This window comes from Parasteatoda tepidariorum, chromosome 9 (assembly GCF_043381705.1).
Source record: "Parasteatoda tepidariorum isolate YZ-2023 chromosome 9, CAS_Ptep_4.0, whole genome shotgun sequence".
NCBI classification, from domain to species: Eukaryota; Metazoa; Arthropoda; class Arachnida; order Araneae; family Theridiidae; genus Parasteatoda; species Parasteatoda tepidariorum.
The window spans coordinates 30,222,567-30,246,235 of record NC_092212.1 but is presented as its reverse complement, the minus strand read 5'-3'; the positions used below and the strand labels follow the sequence as shown (position 1 = coordinate 30,246,235).

Here is a 23,669-nt window from a genome sequence, read left to right as displayed (position 1 = left end):
TAGTATTAAAATAGACAACAGAAATTTGTTGAAAAATATATTCAGTACATCCACAAAAACCCAGACCCCTAATGTCCGAAAACTTCTATGCTACTACTACGAAAAATGTACGCTTTCTTTTCCAACTTTCTTACCAGAAAAGAATTACTTAAATCAACTTTAAACTGCAAGCAAGGTGTTGAAATTGAAATGTTGTAATATCAGACATGGTGCGTATCATCTTAAAAAAGTCCTTAAAGGTGCTTTTGTTTTCGATTTTTTTTTTAAAAGCCTGTAAAGGCGCTTTTTTCATTGGGTGTTTTTAAAAAGTGCTTATTTTTTTCCCTTTTCAGAAATGAGACTTTTTTTATTTACCCATTATTATTTTATTTTCGCCTCGTTTTTTTGCAAAAACGTTGTTTTCGCATTGTTCTATTCAACACTTTCTCAATTCATTCAAACACAATCTATTTTGGCACACCGTTGGTCCATAGCGTATGAAAGGGTCAATCATTTTACATGTTTGATGAAATACTTGCGAGTCTGCATGTGTGCCTACTTGCATGTCTGCATGTGCATCTGCTGAGCATGGTTCTGTGAGATTATTGCACTCTCATGTGCAGCTTTGCTGCATTTTGTAAGATATTCTCAATTTCAGGCTTTATTTTCCACCCTCTCTCTGATATCTTACCAAAATATCTCTTGATCGTTTTATAATGGCTAATATAATCAAGAAAATAGTTCTTTGTCTGAAACTAGTTATTTTTATCATGATCCTGTAAAGTCTTAGGAAGTTATTTTGCATTTTGTTAATGTATAGAGTGTTTAAAAATATTTTTTGGGTGCTTAAAAGGTGTTTATTTTTTGTTGAAAGATTTGGCTGCAAATTGAAAGATTAAAAATAATCCATTCTAAGAACCATGTGAAAGATAATCACAACTGTCAATAAAAAGGAGTAATAAAATAAAAAAGGCATTTATCAGGGTTGGAATGATTTAAATCAGTTGATTTAAATCGCATAGTAAATCACTTTATTTTTTTTTAAATCATTGATTTAAACCAATACTGATTTTTTTTGTAAGTTATTTATTTTAGTGTAATTTTTTTTCATATATAATTAATAAATATATTCTTTAGGGCGTGATTTTTTAGAAGTCTAATTTCATTAATAAGGAAGGTTTTTTGCAAAGAAAAAATGAAAGGAAGATACATTTAAGTGGTTATATTGCAAAATGGACTAAAAAATATATTTTCCATTAGCTGCATGCAAAATAATTTTCTGTTTAATAAACATATTTCTGTCACACCCATTTAGTTTTATGTTTATTTAAATTCAAGAACTTTTAAAATGTATTAAATATGTAATTAAAGAATATCAATAATGAAGAAAGCTTTGTTCCTCTTAGAACATCAATAATGTTATGCAATCTAAATTGTTCTAATTGACAAATTGCTTTCCTATCTCTTAAATTCAAGTGAGTGTTCAGCTTGAACTAAAATAACTATGATTTTGTTTATTTAGAGTTTAATTTGTTATAAACAAATTATTTTAATTACTGTAAGAAATATGAACTATTTCGGCTGTAATATTGTTTTTAACCTACTGGTGGTTAAGGAAATGACAAAATTGGGAGAATGTTTCTCTCCTATACACTATTCCGCTATCCATTAACATGGAAATATCGGTTTTGCTATGTAGAGAAGACTGCAGGTTAAAATGCGACTTTTTACATGCATAACCATCAGTGGGTTAAATAAGTAGTAACGATGTTTTAATGTAGTAATGATGTTTTTAAATAATATTAAGTAGTAACAATTAAGTAGGAAAATACTAAAAAATTGTAAAAAAGCTCTAAGTTAAATTAAAAAAATATTATATAATTTTAAAAAAATTTTAAGCAAACAAATCCTACTTTTTAAATTTTTAAAAAAATTACGATTTTTTCCAACTTTGGTACTATTAAGGTAAAAATTATTGCAAATCTAGTATGTATAAAGGTGATTTTTTTAAATTTGAGTGTTGAAATTTACTATTTTAAACATTTGGATTTCAAAAAATCTGTTTTAGTTACTGCTGAAAATCAGATAGAAAAGACCATTTTGTTTTAGACGGAAGAAATTAATCATTCCTCAGATACATGGTTCAAATTTTGCCTCTTGTAATATCTTATTTTAAAAATATCCAGATTTTTTAAACTAGGTCGAAGTTTACTGTACTAATCAGAGATCTCCCTCGGAATAAAAAAGGGCATGGCTCTCTGAAAAAGGCCCTTAAAAAGCACAGTTTTAAAAGGGCACTCATTTAAGACCTTCAAAATTTATCAAAATGTGTAATATGATGTAATAATTGAATTTTATCCTCAACAATTTTTAAATGACTCTCTTATACTATTTTATTTGTATATTTCAAAAAGGAATTCTTTCTTAATATCAAAATAATAAGATACATAAATATTTGTAAAATTTTCTTTCTGTAAAGTTTTTGTTCCTGTTATTTATTTTTGTTTCGAAAACTTTGTTTCACATTTATAAATAGGTTTTAATCTGATTAGATTGGAAACTTCATTCAACCCAAAAGGCAATCGCTATTTACCAGAAATATTGCTAAAAAATGAAATTAAATTTACTTCCCTAATTTATCTGCATAAACATTTCTTTCAGAAAATTTGAAGTTCCTGCTCCAGCATCTGAGCAACCTAAGTTAGATAGAACTATTGATGAACTTTCTGAGGTAAATAGACTGTTCTATTTTGTGTTTAAGTTATAGCAATAATAAATAAAAATAATAAAATTCCTTTTTTCTTTTTTTTTTACATCATACATTTTTTTATTATTTTTATATTTTATTCTTAATCCATTTCTAATGTAAGCTTCTTTTTCCCTCTTGTTTTTATTTAACTCTGTGAAATGTGTCTTTATTGTTAAATTTAGATCCCTTTTCCTATTTTTTTCTTTTTAAAAGAAATCATTTTTCTCTTAATTTATTAATCCTTTTATTTTCAATAATTTGATAAATTCAAAATAAATGTGAGAATCAAGCTATCATCTATAAACTTAATCGTTTAAATGTTACTATGTAAATATAACTTAACGTTTAAATGTGAAAATCAAGCTTTTATCTATAAACTTAAATACAATTTTTTTATGTTGAATTTAATAAGTTTCGTACTGTGTAGTTTCGTATAAAGATTAGGAATGGTTTGATGAAAGTAAAAGTGACTTCAATTCCAAAAATTGCATGATTTTCGAAATTTTCTCTGCAATATTTATCAGAAACTAGTTATTTTATCATGATTATGTAAAGTTTTTGAAATTTTTCTATATTTTATTGATGTTATGTTTATAAATGAAGAACTTTAAAGGATAAAATTTTTTTTCTTACTGCACAGATCCTGATAATAATTTTTTTTAGAAAGTAATTAAAAATATTTTTTGAGTATTTGAAAAGTACTTAAAAGGTGCTTATTTTTTGTTGAAAAATCTGGCTACACACTCTGGAGTAGCTTTACAAATATTAAAAAAATTATATCACATTTACTTTGTATTATTTAAAACAAAAAATAGTGAATTCTCTCCATGTAGACATTTTGCACTATTTTTATATAGCCAACATATACATAAGTTGCTGCTCGAAATTGACAGAACTTAATCTAACTAGTTATAAATAATTGTTACTAGCTCACTACAGTTAGAAAAGTAGCTTATTATTATTATTATGTGGGTAAAAAATCTCTGAAGAAAAATTCTAAGTAGAAAATTTGTAAAATGTTTTCTATGTAAAGACTATCATTAAAACATTTGTACAAAATTAAAATTGTTCTTTATCATTCACAAAGATTTTAATTAACTAATTAATTTTGTTTTACAGTTGGAAAAACCAATTTATGAAGCCTTTACTCAACAGAAATTTGTTGATAGCTTAATATCTTATCTTTCATTAGAAGAGAAAAAAGGGCATGATAAATTTGATGCAAAAAAGTTTTATTTGTTTAAAGTAAGTCTATTTATTCCTTCTATTCAAATCATACAATGTTTTCGTTGGTATAGTATAGTTATGCCTCATTCTTGTTACATTAAATGTAAATCGACTACATAATATTTTTTTTAAATTTGTCTAACTTAAGTTTGATAGGTTGATGAAATTATTTTACGTATTTTATTTATTTGCATTATTATAAATATAAAACAATAAATGTTTTACAATATAATATTTGCAGCATTCATACTCAAATTTAGATTTTAGTCTTAAATTAAATATGTGCTTATAACTTAACTAAATAATTTCTAATTTTTTCCCTATTTATTGTAGATCTTTTTAAAAGTTAAAGTGGAAACAAATGAAGTTTTAGTGCCTTAATATTTATTGAATATTGGTTTATGCTTGAGGAAATCAAAGTTTGAAATTAAATAATTGAAAAAGAAATCAAAATGTAATATATTATTATCAATAAAAAATTTTAAAATATAATATATTAAGAGACCTACTTTTTCTTTTATCATTGATTTTTTAAAAATAGTTCATCTGTGAATGAATAAAATAAAGATTAATTTATTTTTACTTATTTTTTGTGAAAAATTAAATGTATCTATTTCTGCATATACTTTCAACTACTAATAGATGTTTCAGTGAGACATAATTTAATTAATTTTATTAAATATATTTCAGTGTATATTTTAAACATGTATGTTCAACTATATTTCTCATATTAATTTTACCAATTTTTTCATGTATCATGTCAATTATGAATTTCACTGTTTTAGTTTTATCTTTATTTGTTAGTTTATATATAGAGCAAAGATATTTTTCCGGTTAAAAAAGGTTCAAGCATTTTAAAAGAGTTTAAAATAAGATTATTCATTTTTTATATGCTTGTATATTTCCAACAAAAATATGTACCAGCATAAAAATTAAAAAATATGTCTAGCAAAAATATTACTTTTATTTTGAGTTGTAAAGTAAAATATTAAAGATTTTTTTTAAATATATTAACTTTCTTATGTTTTAAAAAAATCAATGGCAGCAATTTTCATTATTCCTTATTAGTTTACTTATATTTTCCCTTTCTAAAATGTCACCTTTGCTGATTTGTGTTTTATTAATGCCTTATAACTTTACTTTATGGGGTCATATTTTCTATTAACATATTAAAATATTTTTTGGCTTGAGAGGGAAAATTGATAAAAAGATTGATGATTGAGATGATAAAAAGAAATTCATTTGATTGAGAAATTCATTTCTGCCCAAAATCAATTTGATTTTTAAAACTACTTTTTTGTAGGATTTTTTGAGTTTTACCAATTATTGAGAATTGATCATAAACTTTAACTTCTGTGCTTATAAATAGCCAAATTTATGAATTCTGTGTTCATAACTATAAATAAACTTGATGAAAAATGATCAAATGAATAAATGTATAGTGCACATGAAAAAAGATCTCCAGTGTTGGTGTCTCTTCTTGACCCCACTTTACTTTTACACACTTCTATGTAATCAGACCCATTCATTGGCTTTTTTCTCTCCTTATTTTCTAAAGCTATCAGCTGAGGAGCAATCTTATCAATTAAAAAACTTATGTACTTAATGCAAAAATATCAATGATTCAAAATAAAGATAAATAAACACATTTATTTGAAATATTTAAAAAATTTGGTTTGAATACACTCTTTTCTTATTAGTGTAAGTAATAAATTTTTCGACTTTTGTAACAGCTGACATGAAAACAAAGAGTTCCTCCTTGTGTCAACGGCTTTGAGGCTTTCCTCAAATGTTGACACGGATTGTGGTTCATTTTCTACGTTTTCACTTTACATTGTTTCAGTTTCTGTCACAGCATCTTAAACTGACAGCAAACAAGTTTTAACATTTTCATCAACTGATGCATATAAACATCTAACATGCTGTTTGAGGCTTTTTTCCCAAACTCTTACAAAGTCTCATTTTCTTCTTTATCATTAGCATCAGAAGCTACAGTTTTTCTTTTCAAAACAAAATAACTTAAATATTTTTTAAATTTCAATAAAATTTCTGAATAATAGATGAGGAAGTCTTTCAAAAACGATCTAGATATGTATTATTAATACTATAAGATAGCATTTGTAACGGAAACGTTGAAACAAGATATGGGAAAACGATATGGTTGCAGAAATGATTGATCAAGGTTTGACTGTATTAACTTAATTTTTAGAATATATGAATGCTTCCCATGTATATTATTTTAATGTAGTAGTTTTACTCTTGCAGAATTTGTTCACAAGGTTTGGAGACACATTTTTACCTTACATAATTGACCACCTGCATAGAATGGTTGAAGATAAAACCGAAAGTGTACAGCGATGTTGCTCTGAAATCTTAGCTGCAATTCTACATGCTTGCAAGCATTATGATTTCAAGAAAGTGAGTACTTACGAACAGTAAAAATATTTCTTTTTCTAAATTTTTTATTTAAAATTCTTTGATTAACCTCTTTAACTATAAAGCCAGTTGGTTTCCGATAGTAAAATTCTGTTTCATAACAAAAATGAAATGTAGAATTGGGAAATTGTCTTACAGCATTTTTGGCTATTTGCTTAATTTTTAGCGAGATACACTATGTGAGTGTAAACTGTCATTAAAAACGTAACCCACAGTGAGAGTGACAAGAGTAATTTATTTTGTAGCTTCTGCTTAACTTGCAGATTTATATGAATACTTAGCATTGTATATTTTTAGGTAATCAACAAACGATTTAAGAGGAAAGAAAATATTAATTATAACCTTGTATTTAAAAAAGCAATTTTTAATCTGTAATTCTTCCAAATGATTTTAATTATTGCGTGTAAGGAGTCTTTGTTTATAAATTTAACACACAGACCCTCAAAAATAATTACATTGGTAAAAACTGCTTTTTTGATGATCATCTTTTCCATAAAAACAAATCTGTTGATGTCTAAGTCATTCGCTTTAGGAAGTGAATATAGAAACTGGTTCCATTCTCAGCTTTCTTTTATTTGAAGTGAATCATTCATATGATTTTTACTTGCGGAATGCAGCATTTTAAACCAATTTTTTTCAAAATACACTTTCATCAAGGAAAACAAATCCTGTAATTTGATATTCACAATCATTTTCATTTTAGCTATGTATGTAATTTCCTCCCATTTTTTTAAGTTTGGTTTAATTCTGCTTACATAATTCTGCTGGCAGGCTACTTGAATTTTTTTTAATTTTTCTCGAAGTAGAATTATGCATTATAACTTTAATTTTGCATCACCCTTACAGTTTTTGCTGCATTTGATGCTTTATAGCTAATAAATGGAATCACTGACTCTGTGTATGTAAACCACCTTATATTAAGTTTTACGGTTGATTCTTTATCTTGAAATAACTTCTTTAATATTATTGCTAATTCATAAGATTCAGTGGCATTTCTCTATAATCTTCAAATCATTCAATGGAGTTTGTATTTTCAGATGCACAAAATGAAAGAAATGTTCAGTCCAATTCTAGAAAAAGCTTTGCGCAATATGTTTCCTGACGTGATAAATGATTGGGCGACTTGTGTGGCTACAATTGCTGTAAGTTATTGTCTTACTAAAAGTACTAAAGTTGTATTTGCATTTTATGTCCTATCTGATCCTAACTTTAAAAAATGTGTAAATAATTAAATACTTTGGTTTTTAGGAAAGTAGAGATCCTAATCAATATTACTGGCTTTTTGAGCTCTTTATGACAGAACCTCAAAGTATAGAAAATGGATCCTTCCTAGAATCTAGGTAATTGAAAATAACTGCTTGGTGTCTCTGCGAATATTTAGTTATTGAAAGATAAAACAAAAGGTTTCAAACTTATATGTAAGGTTAATAGGTATCTTGTAATTACACAGGTGCACAACTAAAAAAGTGGCTTGAATCCAGTAGCATGCCTGCCAAGTCTCCTGTTTTTTTTAACGAAGATTCCTGCATTTTAGGACTATTACCCGTATATTCTCAAATTTCTCCGTATTTGATAAAGAAATGGAAGGAAAAAAAACATCTTGGCTATAAAATATCCGCTGATGGCAAAAAATACTTCTCTTATTCCTCAACATATGGTGCTATTGCCAGTACTGCAGTATGTTGATTGCTATTAGATTAAGTAGAGTCATAATGACTCAGGGAATAGAGCGTTCTCAATTCAATGAGGTGAATCGGGTTCGAATCCCAGTGATGGCTGGTCCATGCGAATTCCTCATCCGGCTTGCACTAGCCACAGTGCTGATGTAAAATATCCTCAGTGGATTGTGGGTCAGGTTAATCTTGGAAGCTTTTTGTGTTTTTCCTCTCCAAGTAACGCAAATGCGGGTTAGTTCCATCAAAAAATCCTCCTCAAAAGCAAATTTCTCCCAATACTTGATCCAGAAGTTCCCTTGTCTTCTGGATTGGGTTCAAATTTACAAGGCAACGGAGTTGAACATTAGTATTCGTAAACCCAAAAAACTACGTCAGTTGTTCAAGGATGGTAATAAAGTAAAATAGTTAATAATAAGTAATTAGTTAATAACACAAGCCTGCGAAATTGAACTTTTTGAAAAATACAAGAGAAGTTATTGTTGATTTATATGTTATTTGATGTGCTGATTTTGAAAATGACCTTCATTTTCCCCAATCACATCAGGATTTTTTATAAAATCGATATTAATGTTTTTACTAAAATCCTATTTGGAAAGGAATTCTCTCAAATAATTTTGCATGTACTATCCGGTAACTGTTCTCTTCATTCATTTTGATCTATGTAAAATTTAATCTTGTGAAAGAAAATTGATTTTTGAGCTATCAACTGATTTTTTATAGGTCAAAATGAATAAAAATACTGTTACCAGATAGCAGAAGTCACCTCTGGTCAAGAGAAAAACAATAAGTTCTCTTTGTGTTCAAACTTTTTACATCAGTTTCTAGATGAAAATCACCAACATACCATTTTAATTTCTTTTTATTGAGATAACTTACGTAAAATTGACGATTTTGACGATTTACATAAAATTGACGTATACATGAAAGTTTGAAACAAAAAACAAAACAAGCAAAAAACAAAAGAGAAATGTTTCTATTTAAGTATATACTCGTTTTCCTTTGAAACTTAATTTTGATGATCTTCTTTCATGCTTAATCTCAGGTTTATCCCGAGCTATCATCCAACAGTAGTCAGAGAACATGTTCTTGTCCCATCTTCCTTGATATTTACGCTAAATATCTCTGATATCTTGATGGAACCTTTCCCCTTGTTCTTCGCTAACTGCTCCTAAATTTTCAGGGAAAAAATCCACACCTGAGGGAGGGAAATGCATTTTGACCCTCATCAAGAAACCCAAAGTTTTAAATTTGTCCAGCATTTTCATTATGATTGCTTTAAAGTCAGTATCCTTGTAGTTATACAGAAATTTACTGACGACATCTTTGAAACAACCCAAGCTTCTTTTTCCGTTGTTGTCATTCTAGTCTCAAATTCTTTATCCTTCATGAGTTTGCCGATATCTGGACTAACAAATATTCCTTCTTTCAATTTAGCTCTGGATAAACCTGGAGACTTTTTGCACAGGTATTTAAAACAATTGCCATATTTTGGAATAGCCTAATTTTATATGTAGCGGAAGTAACAATACTTTTTTCGGATCAACTAAGCTGTTTCGAATAACGTTCTTGGTTCCTGGGTCAAGATTTTGTCTTTTTGGTCATTATTTTTTGACCCAATATTAAGTCTTGTCACAGCAGTCCCACTCACAAATGAAACATGGGTACTTTATAAATCCCCCTTGTTATCCAAGAAGCATGGAGATGACTTTCAAATCACCGCAAATGGTCCAACTGTGGTCGATATATTTTATTTTGTTCAAGACGAGAGCCAGGTTTAGATATTAGTCTTTGATTTTTTCGGTTATACCCGCGAACATGGCAGGAACAAAAATAACAAACATCAAAGTGGTTTTGGGGCTCTCTCCACGTCATAGGAATTCCAAATCGTAAAGCAGTCTTCTTTTCTTGAGGATATAAGAGTAGATCATTTGAGACATTGCGCACAAACTTTATGAGGTGTCCAAGATTTGTCCTGATCTCCGAGTTTNAGAAAATATAATTCGAGGTAACATACATTCAAATTGCTCACTACAATCTTTCTTCTTTGGTTATTTGTTTGTTTTGCTTTGTCTAATTTAGAAATTTATGTAAATCAACACGTTAAACATTAAAATTAACTGAAAACAGAGTCAGTTTCTGTTTTAGAAGTAAAAATCGATTATACGACGTTATCGTTTATACGACGTTTTTCGGTGGTCCCTTCGGCGTCGTATAAACGATGCTCCACTGTATTCGTAAACCCAAAAAATTAGGTTAGTTGTTCAAGGATGGTAATAAAGTAAAATAGTTTAAGTAATTATAAATAATGGTTTAAAAAGATCGTTAGATTAAGATTTATATACACATTTTTTACTTTGCTAAATCTAAGTGCATATATTTCCAGTTTTGAATTTCTTTTTTTGACTTAAGTGATTATGTATGATGTATCAAAAATTTACTCGTTGCCTAAGGAATGTCGCTGGTAAAATCTTCGTTATTTTATTTCTCTAATGTTGGCTGGTATGCAATAGCTTTTTGGATGCTGATTTCAGGAAAAATAGGGAGAAGTTCTGTCGCAAATAATTTGTTCATAAATTGAAAATTTTGATTTTCCTCCCTGCCAATCTTTTGTATTATAATCTAAAGAATTAAAACATTTAATACCTTAAGTTTGGTGTTTAAGCATTTTTTGCTGCTAAGTTTCATAATATGAAATTTTGTAACATGAATTTTCATGATATGAAATTTTGTAACATGAATTTTTATAATATGAAATTTGTGATTGAACTAACAGTTTAAAAGATGGTTTAAGTTTGAAAATTATAAATTTTTATTTATGCTTGTCTACTCATAAAATCCTCATAGAAATTATTAGTTTTATTTATTTTTTATTTTATTGGATCCATCCATAAAAATATACAAGAAGCAATTCTCACTTGCCTTTTTAGCAATGTCGGAGGTATAAATAAAAATTTGTTCGAAATTTTACTTTTAATACATAATGACTTATATAATTTTTAAACTGTTAGTCCTTTGATTTTATCTCATTCATTTTAGCTTAAAAAATATATCAGAAACAGTACCTCACTTATCTGTAAAATGTTGGTTTAGTTTCTCCTCCACTCTAGAATGTGCAAAATAGACACTTTTCTACTATATTCAAGCCCTATTTGTAAAAATTCCTGGCGTGATTTAAAAAACGGAATCGCTTGCCAAATAATATTGGTCATTACATTGCCATCACTTTTTCGTAACTCAAATTTTGCGGGAGTGTGTAATTACTATCACATCTATTGAAAAAATTGTGTGTTTAAAGTAATTAGTAATATATTTTAAGTAATATTTTAATTTTAAGTAATATTTTCTAGTTAGAAAGTAATATTTTTTATCAAAATTATTTTGTAGTTATAAACAAAGTTCCCCATTTTTTTTTTTTTTTTCTTGAGCTACGCAGGTAACAAATACTTGTGTCTAGAACTTTATCTAACGGAATTGAGTCAGCTTTTTTTATAGTAAATAAGCTTTTTTTATAGTACAGTACAGAACCCGTTATCCGGAAATCAGAAAACCAAAAAAACCGGAACGAATTTCGATTAATTTTCCCGCCATTTTTTTCTTAAAAAAAAAAGTTTTTTTTTTTCTCATAAGATTTTAGGATTTTTCGTTCTTATTTGAAAGATCATTATTGACCTTATCATTTTGAAAATAATCATTAGTGTATTACTTAATCGTTTTTTCTTCTTTTTAAGATTATTTCCAAATATTTTTTTTTTTTTGTTAGGTTTAACAATAAAGAAAACGGCTTTTTGTGGCGATTCAGATAACCGGAAAAATCAGTTATCCGGAATAGCGATGGTCCCGATCGCTCCAGATAATCGGTTCCCTAGTGTAAAAGATTTTGTTTAATAATAAAGTGACTGAAGTTCATCCATAAGTTATAATTTAAGGTATCTAATTTAAATTGTGATTAGACATAAATAAAATTAGTTATTCATATTTATTCACAATATTGAATTTATTAGTAAAGTTTTGATTTTACTTACAAATTCAATGTCTGGTTAAATAAGTATTTTAAAATCAGTAAACTTGTTTATTGTTATTTTGTCAAATTTCATAGTCTAATGGTTTAATTTGTAAGAAATGCATTTGAAATTTCAGTATATTATAAGGAAATATTTTTGAGTTGCAACGCAATTAGTTACAATTGTAAATTACAGTGCACTTTAAATATTTTTGTTTGAAATGTTGCGTTCAATATTTTTGAGCAATCTTTCAAATTCTTATGTACCACCACACATGTGCTCAATTTAGAGATAACATTGATTATAAATATGTGATGCATATTTAATTCTTCTAGAAGGGGAGATAAATTGACTAACAATTTTATTTTTCAAAAGCTGTGTAGGAACCCTGTGACTGTAACGCCTGCTATATATTTTGGCTCAATGCTTTTAAATCACTACATGCTACAAAATGCGAGTTAAAACATGTGTTATTCACTTCTTTTTGTTTATTTTTTCTTCAGACTCAGCAGTTCTTAGGTCATATGCTATTTAATGAGAATAATTACTCCTTATCAGTGCATAATTTAGTACTTCACTCTGTTATATAACATGTAATTGTCAGTATTATTTTATCAGTTTCCTATTTCTTTTTTAAATGTGACTTTGATTTTACTAAAATTAGCATCAGATTCATTAGTTATGAGTAAATATTTATTGGTATATTTTTGATTTAACACCCTCATGTTTTAATGTCTTGGGTGACAGGGGTTGTTATATTTAGTGTTAACTGTGTTTATGTGATCCCAACTTTTATTTGTGTTGCGGATGAGCTTAATAAGTGTTAGGGAGGCGAAAAGATAATTAAAATGCAATTTTGTATACAAACAGTTTTTAATTTGCCAGGGCTTAAACATACTATTTTAGCCATTATGACGTTATGAGTGGACTATGCCCGGTCGCAAAACCTAGTGTTAAAGTACAATAACTGCACATTCTTGCTATCTATAAGCTTGATAAGAGAAGCTTATTAATCGCCAAGTTAGTTCTTTGGAAGAGAGAAAACTCTTAGTTCATTTTTTAAATGAGGGTACAATGCTGAAAAAACTCTTAAAAAACTTGCATTAATATATATGATGGATGAAATATATAATTTATTTATTTACATATAGTGGTGATCCAAATCATTTTAAATGAAATTTAAAAATCCAATAATTAAAACAAAATCTTTGAATTTTATTACCTCTTTCAGGGGTCTGTTTAGAAGAAATTTGGGTTCATTAACAGACCCTTCACAAAATATCTTTTCATTAAAACGAACCCTTCACAAAATATTTTAACTTAAAAACGGACCCTTCACAAAAAGATTTTTCTTTAATCGGGCCCTTCACAAATTTGTTTATCTTCATTATTGTTTTGTTAATTGAATAAACCCTTCCCAGGGCAGAAAACAAGAAAGATGGATGTAAACGAATTAAAGTTATGTCTTCAGCAGACAATTCTTCCATTATTCGTCCGATATGAATACTGCTTTCAGCAGAATAGGCTAAATACCAAATATTTGTATGTTGCATCTCTAATTTAGAAGCAGTAATTGTTGTTCATTTTTGAAAATTTATTTTTTTAATTATAATTTTACAGTGCTGAACATAATCTTGTATCTTTTTACAATTAAAAAACTCCTTGAAATTTTTTTTTGCAATAACCGAACCCTATTTGCACAAATTCATAAAAGCAGGACCCTGATTGAAAGAATGTGAGTATTTTTTTCACAATTTCACAAAAACCGGACCTTTCACAAAATGTCTGGACAGACCCCTGCCTTTAAATACAGAACTGTAATACTAGGGAGAATCCATCATTAACAGCTATAATAGTGTTGTTAACAAAAATAAATTTTTAAAAAAAAAGTTTTTTTTATTATTATGTTAAATTTTAGGCAAAATATTGCACATTGCTTATAGATCAAAATTATAAAATATATACTGACAAAATGTTTTTCTATTAGTTGGATATTTCTACTTATTGGTCTTCTTAGCCAGCAAGAATGGAGAGCTTTTGAATTATTACACAGGGTATTAGACTATGCAATGCCTAAATTAGATCATTCGTACCAAAATGTGAGAGAAAAGCTAGGAAGGTAATATTAGTATAAAATCTTTTATGTTGCTTATTTCTTTTAGTGCATTCAATGTCCTGAATATTGTTCCATCTACTTCTAGCTTACTCTCATATATATTTATGTATGACATTCCTGAAGCAAATATACCATGTTTGATGTTTGCACCCAAAAGGATTCCTTTCATAAATTCATTACTACCCAAATTAGAGTTGCTGCAACCCAATAAAGATAGTAATGACAAAGATAGCATAGCAGAATGTATTGATGTTCCTCCAGAAAAAAAGAAGGCAGAAAACCTTTTTCGAACAAGTAAGGAAGTTAGGAAAATGTTACTAAATCTTAAGAAGTATGATAATTTTAAATTTCTTTTTACACCATTGTTAAAAGATAGTAATTAAAGCCCACCATAGCAGATGTTCAAAATCTTTCATCTCAATGTCTCACTCTATATTAATAACATTTGCACATGGTATATTTTAGTTTCTCGCTTTACGACCCCCATTCCTTTCACCCCACTTCTCTATCTCATCAATCTTGTTTAACTACTGTAAAAGGATATAACTCATCATCCAAATGGAAATAATAAAAGACATAAACAAAAAATAATGTCTTTTATAAACATAATATAAACAGAAAACATGAAATGTTTTATCTAACATAACATAAAACATGAAATGTTTTATCTAGCATAATATAAACATAAAACATGAAATGTATAAAAAATAAAAAATCAAATAAAATCAAAAAATGATAAATCAAAATGAATTTCTAATAAAATGATAAGTGATAAGCATTTACTTAAATAGAATAAATTAGATTAGTATGAAAGAGATTTTGGTAATTTTTTTAAAATATACTTATAATCATAACTTTTACAGTTTGTCGCTGGATAACGTTTAATGGCGCCAAGTCGATATGTGCTGCTCCTCCTGAAATTTATCAGTTTTTGCCTTTGGTATGTAGTTTTATGCAGTTATATTTTTATAACTTTATGTTTAAATTTGTAAAATTTATAAGAAATATGTAAGGAGATTTACTAATCTTATTCTTCCATAATGTTTAAAAGAAAGTGTGAAGTATGTTTTTGAACATGAAGCTTTATGGGCTTTGTCTATATACTTAAACTTTATTTGTTGTCAGAAAGTAAAAATAAATTATTTTTTATTACAGAAGTCGCAAGCAGACTATTAAATTTGTGAAAATATGATAATCATGATGTGTAGCATTTTGAAAAAGTGCTTAAAGGTGCTTATTTTCGATTTTCGTTTTTTAAAAGCCCTTAAGAGTGCTTTTTTCATGGGGTGTTTTTAAAATGTGCTAAATTTTCCCTTTTCGTAAATAAGATTTTTTTCTTTGCCGTGTCTATTTTCACTGCTTATTATGCAAAAGAGTGGTTTTGGCATTGTTCTTTTCAACGTTTTCACAATTCATTCAACCACAATCCATTTCCTCAAACCGTCGATCCTTAACGGGTGATAGTGCCAATCATGCTACTTGTTTGAAGAAATACTTGGGAATTCGCATGTGCATCTGCTGAGCATGGTTCGGTGAGATTCTTGCACTCTCATGTGCAACTCTGCTGCATTGTGCAAGATCTCTTGATCTTTTTATGGTGGCTAATATACTGAAGAAAAGAGTACTTTGTCTGAAACTAGGTACTTTATCATAATCATGTAAAGTCTTTGAAAATTATTTTGCATTTTATTAATGTATATAGTGCTTACAAATATTTTTTCAGTGCTTAGAAAGTACTTTAAAGGTACTTATTTTTTGTTAAGAGAATCAGCTATGTAGCCTGATAATGTTTAGTTTCTTTTACATTCTCTTAATTTTTTATTACTAAAAATTAAATTGAGACAAAACGATGAGAAAACACAAAAGTTCTCATTGTAGAAAAACTGAGAGATTAAAATGCTTTTTTTTTTATTTTGAAAAACTTGCACATTTAAGTGCTATAGACATTTTCAAAAGGTTTCACTTTTTCTCTTTATTGTAGCTATGCCACGTAGGAAATGAAACTTCAGATGAAGAATTAAAAAGAGAGTGTAATATATCAATAGCTATATTGGGACAATCTTTGTTGTGTCCAGATAGTATAGAAGCTGCTGTTCAAACAGTTAAAAAGGTTTGTTTCTTAGGATTCTTATTAGTTTTTACAATTGATTTTACTATAAATGTATCTTAGACAAATACTTTCGATCTTGTTTAAAAAAAAAGATATTAATAAAATTAGAAGTTTCCTTACTTTTTGCTGCTTTTCTGTTCCCTAAACATTTATTCTACTTTTGTTTTAAAGATGATAACAGTTAAAGAAGAAAAAAAACTTGGGTTAAACGAATACACAACTATGAATATTGAGGAAGCTGAAAATTAATAGTATTTGAAAAGAACACCAGCAGACAAGCTTTGTTTCCATTTAAATTATAATTGTTTTTATTTACAAAATCTACACAATTCTGTTCCTTGTTTTATATATTTTTTTAATTAAATTAGAGTAATTTATTTTTAAAATATGGGCGTTTTTTTATTTTCATCTGATTATCTGCTCAGCTAATTCTTCACATCAAATCGAAAAAAAATAAAATAAAAACATGTGTCTTTATTCATGAAGGTAAAAGTTAAAATTATTATTTGTTCACTTTTATTTATTTTCTTTTTAATTTATAAGAAAACATTGTATCAAATTGGTGTTAATTATCATTGATTTGTTAATTTTTTATTGAATAACACGTTATATTTATTAATCTTGAAAATTTTTTATAAACGTAATAATCTGTTATAAATATATCGATAATCTAATTTCCGGACTTGCTGAAGTTCGAACAATTCCGTACAGAACTTTCTATTGCCATATTTTTGTAAAAATAAATGTATATGCTGATAAATATATTTTACTTTTTCCAACCTTTGTATTTATTTAGCTTTGAAATTAACTGTTATTGAAATTTAGATATTATGTTCAAGATATTATTTTTAATTTAAATTTGAACTTTTGTATTAATTAAATTAAGCAAACAGTTCAAGATGCTAATTAATATCCGTATCAAACCAATTTCATCTCACGTGATTATCAAATGTTGGCTTCTGCCAAATTTATAGCATATATTAATAATCTCTATTTAAAATTTATTTTTGATTTATTATATAATTTGAAAACCGTAAATTGGTGTTGTCAATCTTAGATCAGTAGTAATCACAAACTTTAAAAGAATTTTCTATTATCAAAAAAAAGTAATTTATTAAACTAATTACCTTAACCTAGTACTTATACTTATAAGTAACCTTTACCTTACTTTTACCCTTATTATTATAAGTAACCTTTACCTTACTTTTACCCATGGGTGCAAGTCTTCCGTCCCCAGGNTGGCGGGCGTAGAACAGCTAAAATCATGTAAGGTGCTAAACATTAAAACAGCAATATATTAAAAGTGTCAATTAAAAGAATAATTTAAAAGAGCAATTTAAAAGATAAACGTGCAAAAATTACAAGCATATATTAATAATTAATAAGCATATACAAATTTATAGCATATATTAATAATCTCTATTTTAAATTTATTTTTGATTTATTATATAATTTGAAAACCGTAAATTGGTGTTGTCAATCTTAGATCAGTAGTAATCACAAACTTGAAAAGAATTTTCTATTATCAAAAAAAGTAATTTATTAAACTAAATACCTTAACCTAGTACTTATACTTATAAGTAACCTTTACCTTACTTTTAACCTTATTATTATAAGTAACCTTTACTTTAAATAGTTAAATTTCATTGTTCGTTTCATCTAATGATCTTCCATATTTTATTCTGAAACACAAATTAATATCAGGTTCAATTTCTGAGAGTTAGATAATTAATATTATAATGCATTGGAATAGTTATCAGCTGGTCCTACTTTAATAACGATAATTTTAGTGTTTCACAAGGAAAATTATATTGTTAATCTGAAATGTCTTTAAAAATATACTGTTATAAGTTTCTTAAATACTTAAAATATTGCAATGCACCTAATTATTCACTTCCAAAATTTTTCTTTGAATAGATATCCACGGGCATTTCATGGCATTCCCGAATGTCTATTGCTGCATTTTTACAACAAATGGTCTTTTCTAATCTATATACTGTGTTACTTAATGAGTCTTGGAAAAAAGAAATCTATGAAATGGTTCTCCTTTTACTTCAAGATGAAAGAGTCGAAGTTAGTTTCTTTTAAATTTAATTAGCACTTGAGCTTTTCATTAAAGCTCAGATGTTTTTTTATTAGGAAATTCGAACTGTTGATTTTAAATACTTTTTAATTAAAAATATCCTTTTCATATAACTTGTATCTAAACTTTCACAGAAATTTAAAAATTATTTTTTTTTTAATTATTCTTTGAAATTAATTACTGTTTAGTTACAAAAATATTATATAGCACTAAAAATTATTATGGAATTTTTATTAGTTTTATAAAACCTCATTTTTTTAGTATTGATTTTTGTAGTATTTCACGAATCTACTTTTTCTCTTTGTTTTTAAGGATTAAAAAAGCAGAAACTTCATTTTAGATACTGAATTTATTACTGTGTGTTTGTAAAATTTATTAAGCGGAATTAAGACCACATGAATTTGATTTTTAATAGAAAATAAAAGTACTTTTATTTTTTACCACAGAAGGTTAAAAAATAAAAGTACTTTTATTTTTTACCACAGAAGGTTAAAATGGCATTTTAAGACTATTTTTTGGAGTAAATTAACCATAGCAAGTACAGAAAATTAGCATTTATTTACATACAATTTGATGTTGCTCTCAAATTTTACATTTTATAAAATGCATTAGCAGTAGTATGTTTCATGTAGAGTTTTTCGTGTATAAAGGAATTAATTGGAGGTTTGTCCTATATCACCGAAAAACTCATTGTTTATAAGCCAATAACATACAAGCATTTAACATGGTACAAACTTGAAAAAACCTGATTTTTGAGGGAAAATATGCATATAACATGATATTGCAAGGGTAGTTAGGACTGCTAAAATTGTGTTTTAAAATGAAGGTGTAAAAAGCAATTATAAGTGGCAATGCAATGTGAATATCAAAATGCATGTAATATGTTTGTTTCCTGCTCTTGCTGTACCTGAAAATTGGTTTACAGTACCACTTTAGTTCCTGGTAGTGAAAAATATAGCTATTATTTCTTTTTAAAAAATCAATCTGTTTAATTATTATTTAACGCAAATTCAATACAGACAGTTAGACAGTTTTCTTATAATCATGTTTTAAATACTTACTTTAATTCTGCTCATCCTGTTTATTATCTAATGTACTGTGCCGAAGACTTGTGTTTGAGTTTTTTACATGCAACATGCAGTTTTTTAAATTTAATATGAATGTATATATTTGTGATACCACTAATATGAGATCTGAATGTAACATGCTAATTATTCAAGCTAAATTATTAATTTTGTTTAAAATACTTATGTTAGTATCAGAGCTCAAAATTTTTACCTACTTTTGGCAGGAAAACAGTTACATATAAAATAATAAATGAATTTTTTATAAACAATGTCATAAGCATTTAATTAATTATTAAAATGAATAAATTAATTTTTTAAGTTTTAAGCCTCTGTTAAAAGTAATTAGCAAAAATAAAATTTCAATAGTCCACAACATTGTTATTATTATTTTTTTACAATTTCCACTAGCAAAGCCATGTTTCTTGAAAGAATGTAAATTAAAAAGCAACGAGAAAAAAAAACATCAGTACACACCTAAGATTGTACACACTTTTTTTAAAGAAAAATATAACATTTCATAATATCCACCATTTAATATTTAATAAAGAAATTTAAAAAAAATTGTTTTCAAGAATTTAATAATAAGTTGGCACTCGAACATAAGTGACAGAAGTTTTTCCTTCTCATATTATCTATATAGTTTTTTATACATTTAGTTTTTACAAAGCAATTCTTATATAACTAATCATAATTTTTACTTCTAGGTTCGTGAATCTGCCTCAATAACATTGTGTGGATTTTTACACTGTGAATATTTTAAATTGACAGATGATTTAGTGGTAAAGATTATATTTCCTCTTTTGCTATTTTAGTAAATGAATATGTGAATGAATATGGAAATGTAGACTTATTAAAAAGCTTAAAAACCTATAGACTACCAGTTTTGATTGTAAATTATGAAAAAAAAGAGAGGCATAAATGTCGTTTGACACCTTTTAGATGCATCATTATCAACTTATGTATGAATTCTGGCTCTGTCATGTGTGTTTCAAAAAATGGAAATTTTATCTCTGTCCTTAAATTTTTCACAATTCTTGGGATTTTTCTCATTTTGAGTATTCAAATTCAAATTTTGAGCTCAAAATTCAGAAAAGTTGCCCATTTTTGGGGTGGGGGGAATTGCTGCAAAGTTATATCAAGCAGTGAAGAGAGTTTGTAGGGTTGCTAAGGTTGGCTTACAAACACTAACTCATGCTTTTATAGATTTCTCTTTCTTATTTGGATTTGTAGGTATAGTTTCACCCTTTCGTAAAATAATGAAAATAATGCTTTAGATTATAAAAATTATCACCCTACAATTGTAATACCAGAAATAAAAATAACAGTTTAAATATGTTATCTTCTAAAATTATGTGTGACCAATGAAGCATTTTAATTAAGCAGCAGATTCCACAGGTTCCCTTTCCACTTTTCAAACTAAAAATAAGCACTTTATATGGAATTTAGCTAAGAGTTAATTAATTAATTGTGAATTCACAATTAATATATGCCTTTCAACCAAATGAAATGCTTTTACAGCTTAGTTCAAACTCTTAAGAACAATAGAAAGTAAAAATTCAATATTTAAATCTAATATTTAAATAATACAAAAAGTAATGTAATGTCGTGTAAAATTTTAATATAAGTTCAATCCTTTTCTTAAAATATCAGTAGTTAAAATATGCACCACATGTAAAATTACTTGCATGTCAATATCAAAAGTTGCCATTTCAGCCAATTTTCACTAGTACATAGTTTCTAGCACATATATGTGGTTAAGTGATATGGGTATAAAATTTAGCCATTCCAAAAAAGAATAAAAGGAAAATAAACTTATTCTAAAGGGCTACTGATTGAAAATAAGTATTGTTAGGCAGAGTCTGCCAATAGGCATTTAGATGCCATTTCACATGCCAGGTTTCAGTTTCATGCCTGAAATATTTCACCAGGAGTGAAAATACTCTCTAAATGTTTTGTTAAAATTGTTAGTTTTTTTTTTAACATCCTGAAAAACTACCAAAATTGGTACCTATGATGTGAATTTCTGAAATGCTTGAAAATTGTTAAAGCAAAAAAAAAATGTATTTGTATAATGAAATAGGGATAATTTGCTAACATAATCAAAGTTCACTGCTCTAAAATTTCGAGAGGAGTGAAATTACTCTTCAAAAAACTATTTTTAAACACAACTGTTAAGCACTTTTTAGAATTGTAAAAATTAGCACTTTATAACACCTGGGGAAATGCTGTGCTTTTGTTAAGTATGTATTTATAAAGTTTATATAACTTAATAAATTGTTAAATTTCTTACTTTATTATGCCGTTTATTAGAAAATATTATTTTTCAGAATACTTTCAAAAGAAAGAGTGAAAGGAAGCTTGTTTACAAGCCAGCAACCAAAGATGGTCCTAGAAGTCTGGAGCCTGATGAGCTCAGAGAAAGGCACGCTGGTGTGCTAGGACTGTGTTCTATTGTAAATGCTTATCCATACGATGTGCCCGAATTTCTCCCAGAAATTTTAGTCCTCCTTGGTGATCATCTGAATGATCCACAACCAATATCAGTGAGTACTTTTTAAGATGGTAAAGAATTTAAAGATGGATGTTTTGTTGCATTCACTTAAATTATAAAGGCCAGTTGAAACATTAATATGCAGTATTTCATTTTTAAACCAGCTTCTTTTTTATTTGCATTTTTTTTCTATGTGTTATTGTAACTGTTATTGATGGTATAAGGCTTTTAAGTTAATTGCATTGTGTAGATATACAGTGCAACCTCGATTTTACGCTGTCTGTTTTTGTTGTCATTTTCTGCTGATCCATAAAAATTGTCTATAAAGATAATCTTGAATTAGCCCGGGTGTTATCCTACTATTTTTAAAAATATCCTGCTTTGTTTCTTTTACAGACGTATGAAATAAATTTTTCCCTGCAAATTTTTTTCTGGGTTTTCTTTTAAAAAAGGGTGAGACTTTTATTAGCTGCTCGTATATTTTCTGACATTCTTTCTATTCTACATAATTGTCCTTTTGTCTGTGAGAGGGGATTTTCCCCTTGAGTGAAAATCAAAAGGGTGGTGGGATGGGCAAAACACGGGAAGTACGAAAGCTTAAATTGTGCAATTTGCAAGTGAAATTTTTTCCAGCGAACTTCAATTTTTGAATCTTGGAATTATGCAATTATCTAAAGACTGCTTCATTAAACAACTGGTTAGGGTAATCATTTTTTTCCTTGAATCTGGTGACATGCAAGGTGCTGCAGAAGCAAAAATAAATGTTCTGGAAGCTCTGAATTGGATTTCTGCATCACTGGATAGGGTCAACTAAAATGCATTACAAATTGATTTAAAAAAGCTTCTCGGGATTAATTGCTTCTTAGTATCCAACGGTAACATAGGCTCATCGGAATAAAAATGCATGTATGAAGATTTTATGAAGTTAATGATGTCTATATTGACTACTACACACAAATTGGCATGAATCTGCAAGTACATTGAAACCATACCCCTTTGATGCAGAATTTTAGTAAACATATTTTATACACTTTTTTTTGATATTTTATATTAATTTAGGTTAAAATAAGTGAAAAATATATTTAGCATTTTAATAATTTATGGTTATGAAATACAACATGAAACACCAGCATGTTTTTCTGCTTTAAAAGTTAAATCTTCCAAATTTTGCTCACTTCCAAATAATAATTTTTCCAATTTGCACTTATTTAGATATAAGAGAAACAATTATTCATTAGTAAAAATTTTTTAATTTACAAAATCAATTATTGATGAATTTTTTTAATCTGAATGACATTTTTTTTTCAAACTATTTTTTGATATTTTAGTACAAATGTTATTTAGATTTCTTTAATAATTATTAGACTGTTTTTTTGTAAAGAACATCAGTGTCCCACCTGTATCAAAGGGTTAATACAAGATTATCACACATGGAAAAAAAAAAGAAAAAACGCTCAGAAATTTAATAAGAATAACTGATAAAAGATAATTTAAGAAAAGAAAAATACAGATTAGTCAGTAAAAAATTCATTAAAGGAATAAAAAATTAATCACAAAAAAATATAACTTCCTTCTCAAATCCCAACGGTATATCCCCCTAGAAAATGTGCTTTCTAACATAATATTAATATCACAAAGGCAAAATACATTAATACAATAGTGTGAAGACTGAAAAAAATTAGATTTTTTTACGATTGATTGGATTATGATTTGATGTAAAAATGCAAAAAATTT

At 27.4% G+C, this 23,669-nt stretch overlaps 1 protein-coding gene across 1 annotated transcript in view; it reads left to right on the top strand.

The window, feature by feature from the left end:
- LOC107438063 (proteasome activator complex subunit 4) overlaps positions 1-23,669 on the top strand; it is a 73,552-nt gene that overhangs the window by 47,170 nt on the left and 2,713 nt on the right. Inside the window, exons 33-44 of the mRNA XM_043050390.2 lie at positions 2,641-2,710; positions 3,848-3,973; positions 6,221-6,373; positions 7,429-7,533; positions 7,640-7,731; positions 14,056-14,187; positions 14,270-14,478; positions 15,048-15,124; positions 16,166-16,294; positions 18,212-18,367; positions 20,149-20,223; positions 21,772-21,987. Of these exons, the coding sequence (XP_042906324.1) occupies positions 2,641-2,710; positions 3,848-3,973; positions 6,221-6,373; positions 7,429-7,533; positions 7,640-7,731; positions 14,056-14,187; positions 14,270-14,478; positions 15,048-15,124; positions 16,166-16,294; positions 18,212-18,367; positions 20,149-20,223; positions 21,772-21,987 (1,540 nt within the window). The remainder of the gene's footprint in view (positions 1-2,640; positions 2,711-3,847; positions 3,974-6,220; positions 6,374-7,428; positions 7,534-7,639; positions 7,732-14,055; positions 14,188-14,269; positions 14,479-15,047; positions 15,125-16,165; positions 16,295-18,211; positions 18,368-20,148; positions 20,224-21,771; positions 21,988-23,669) is intronic.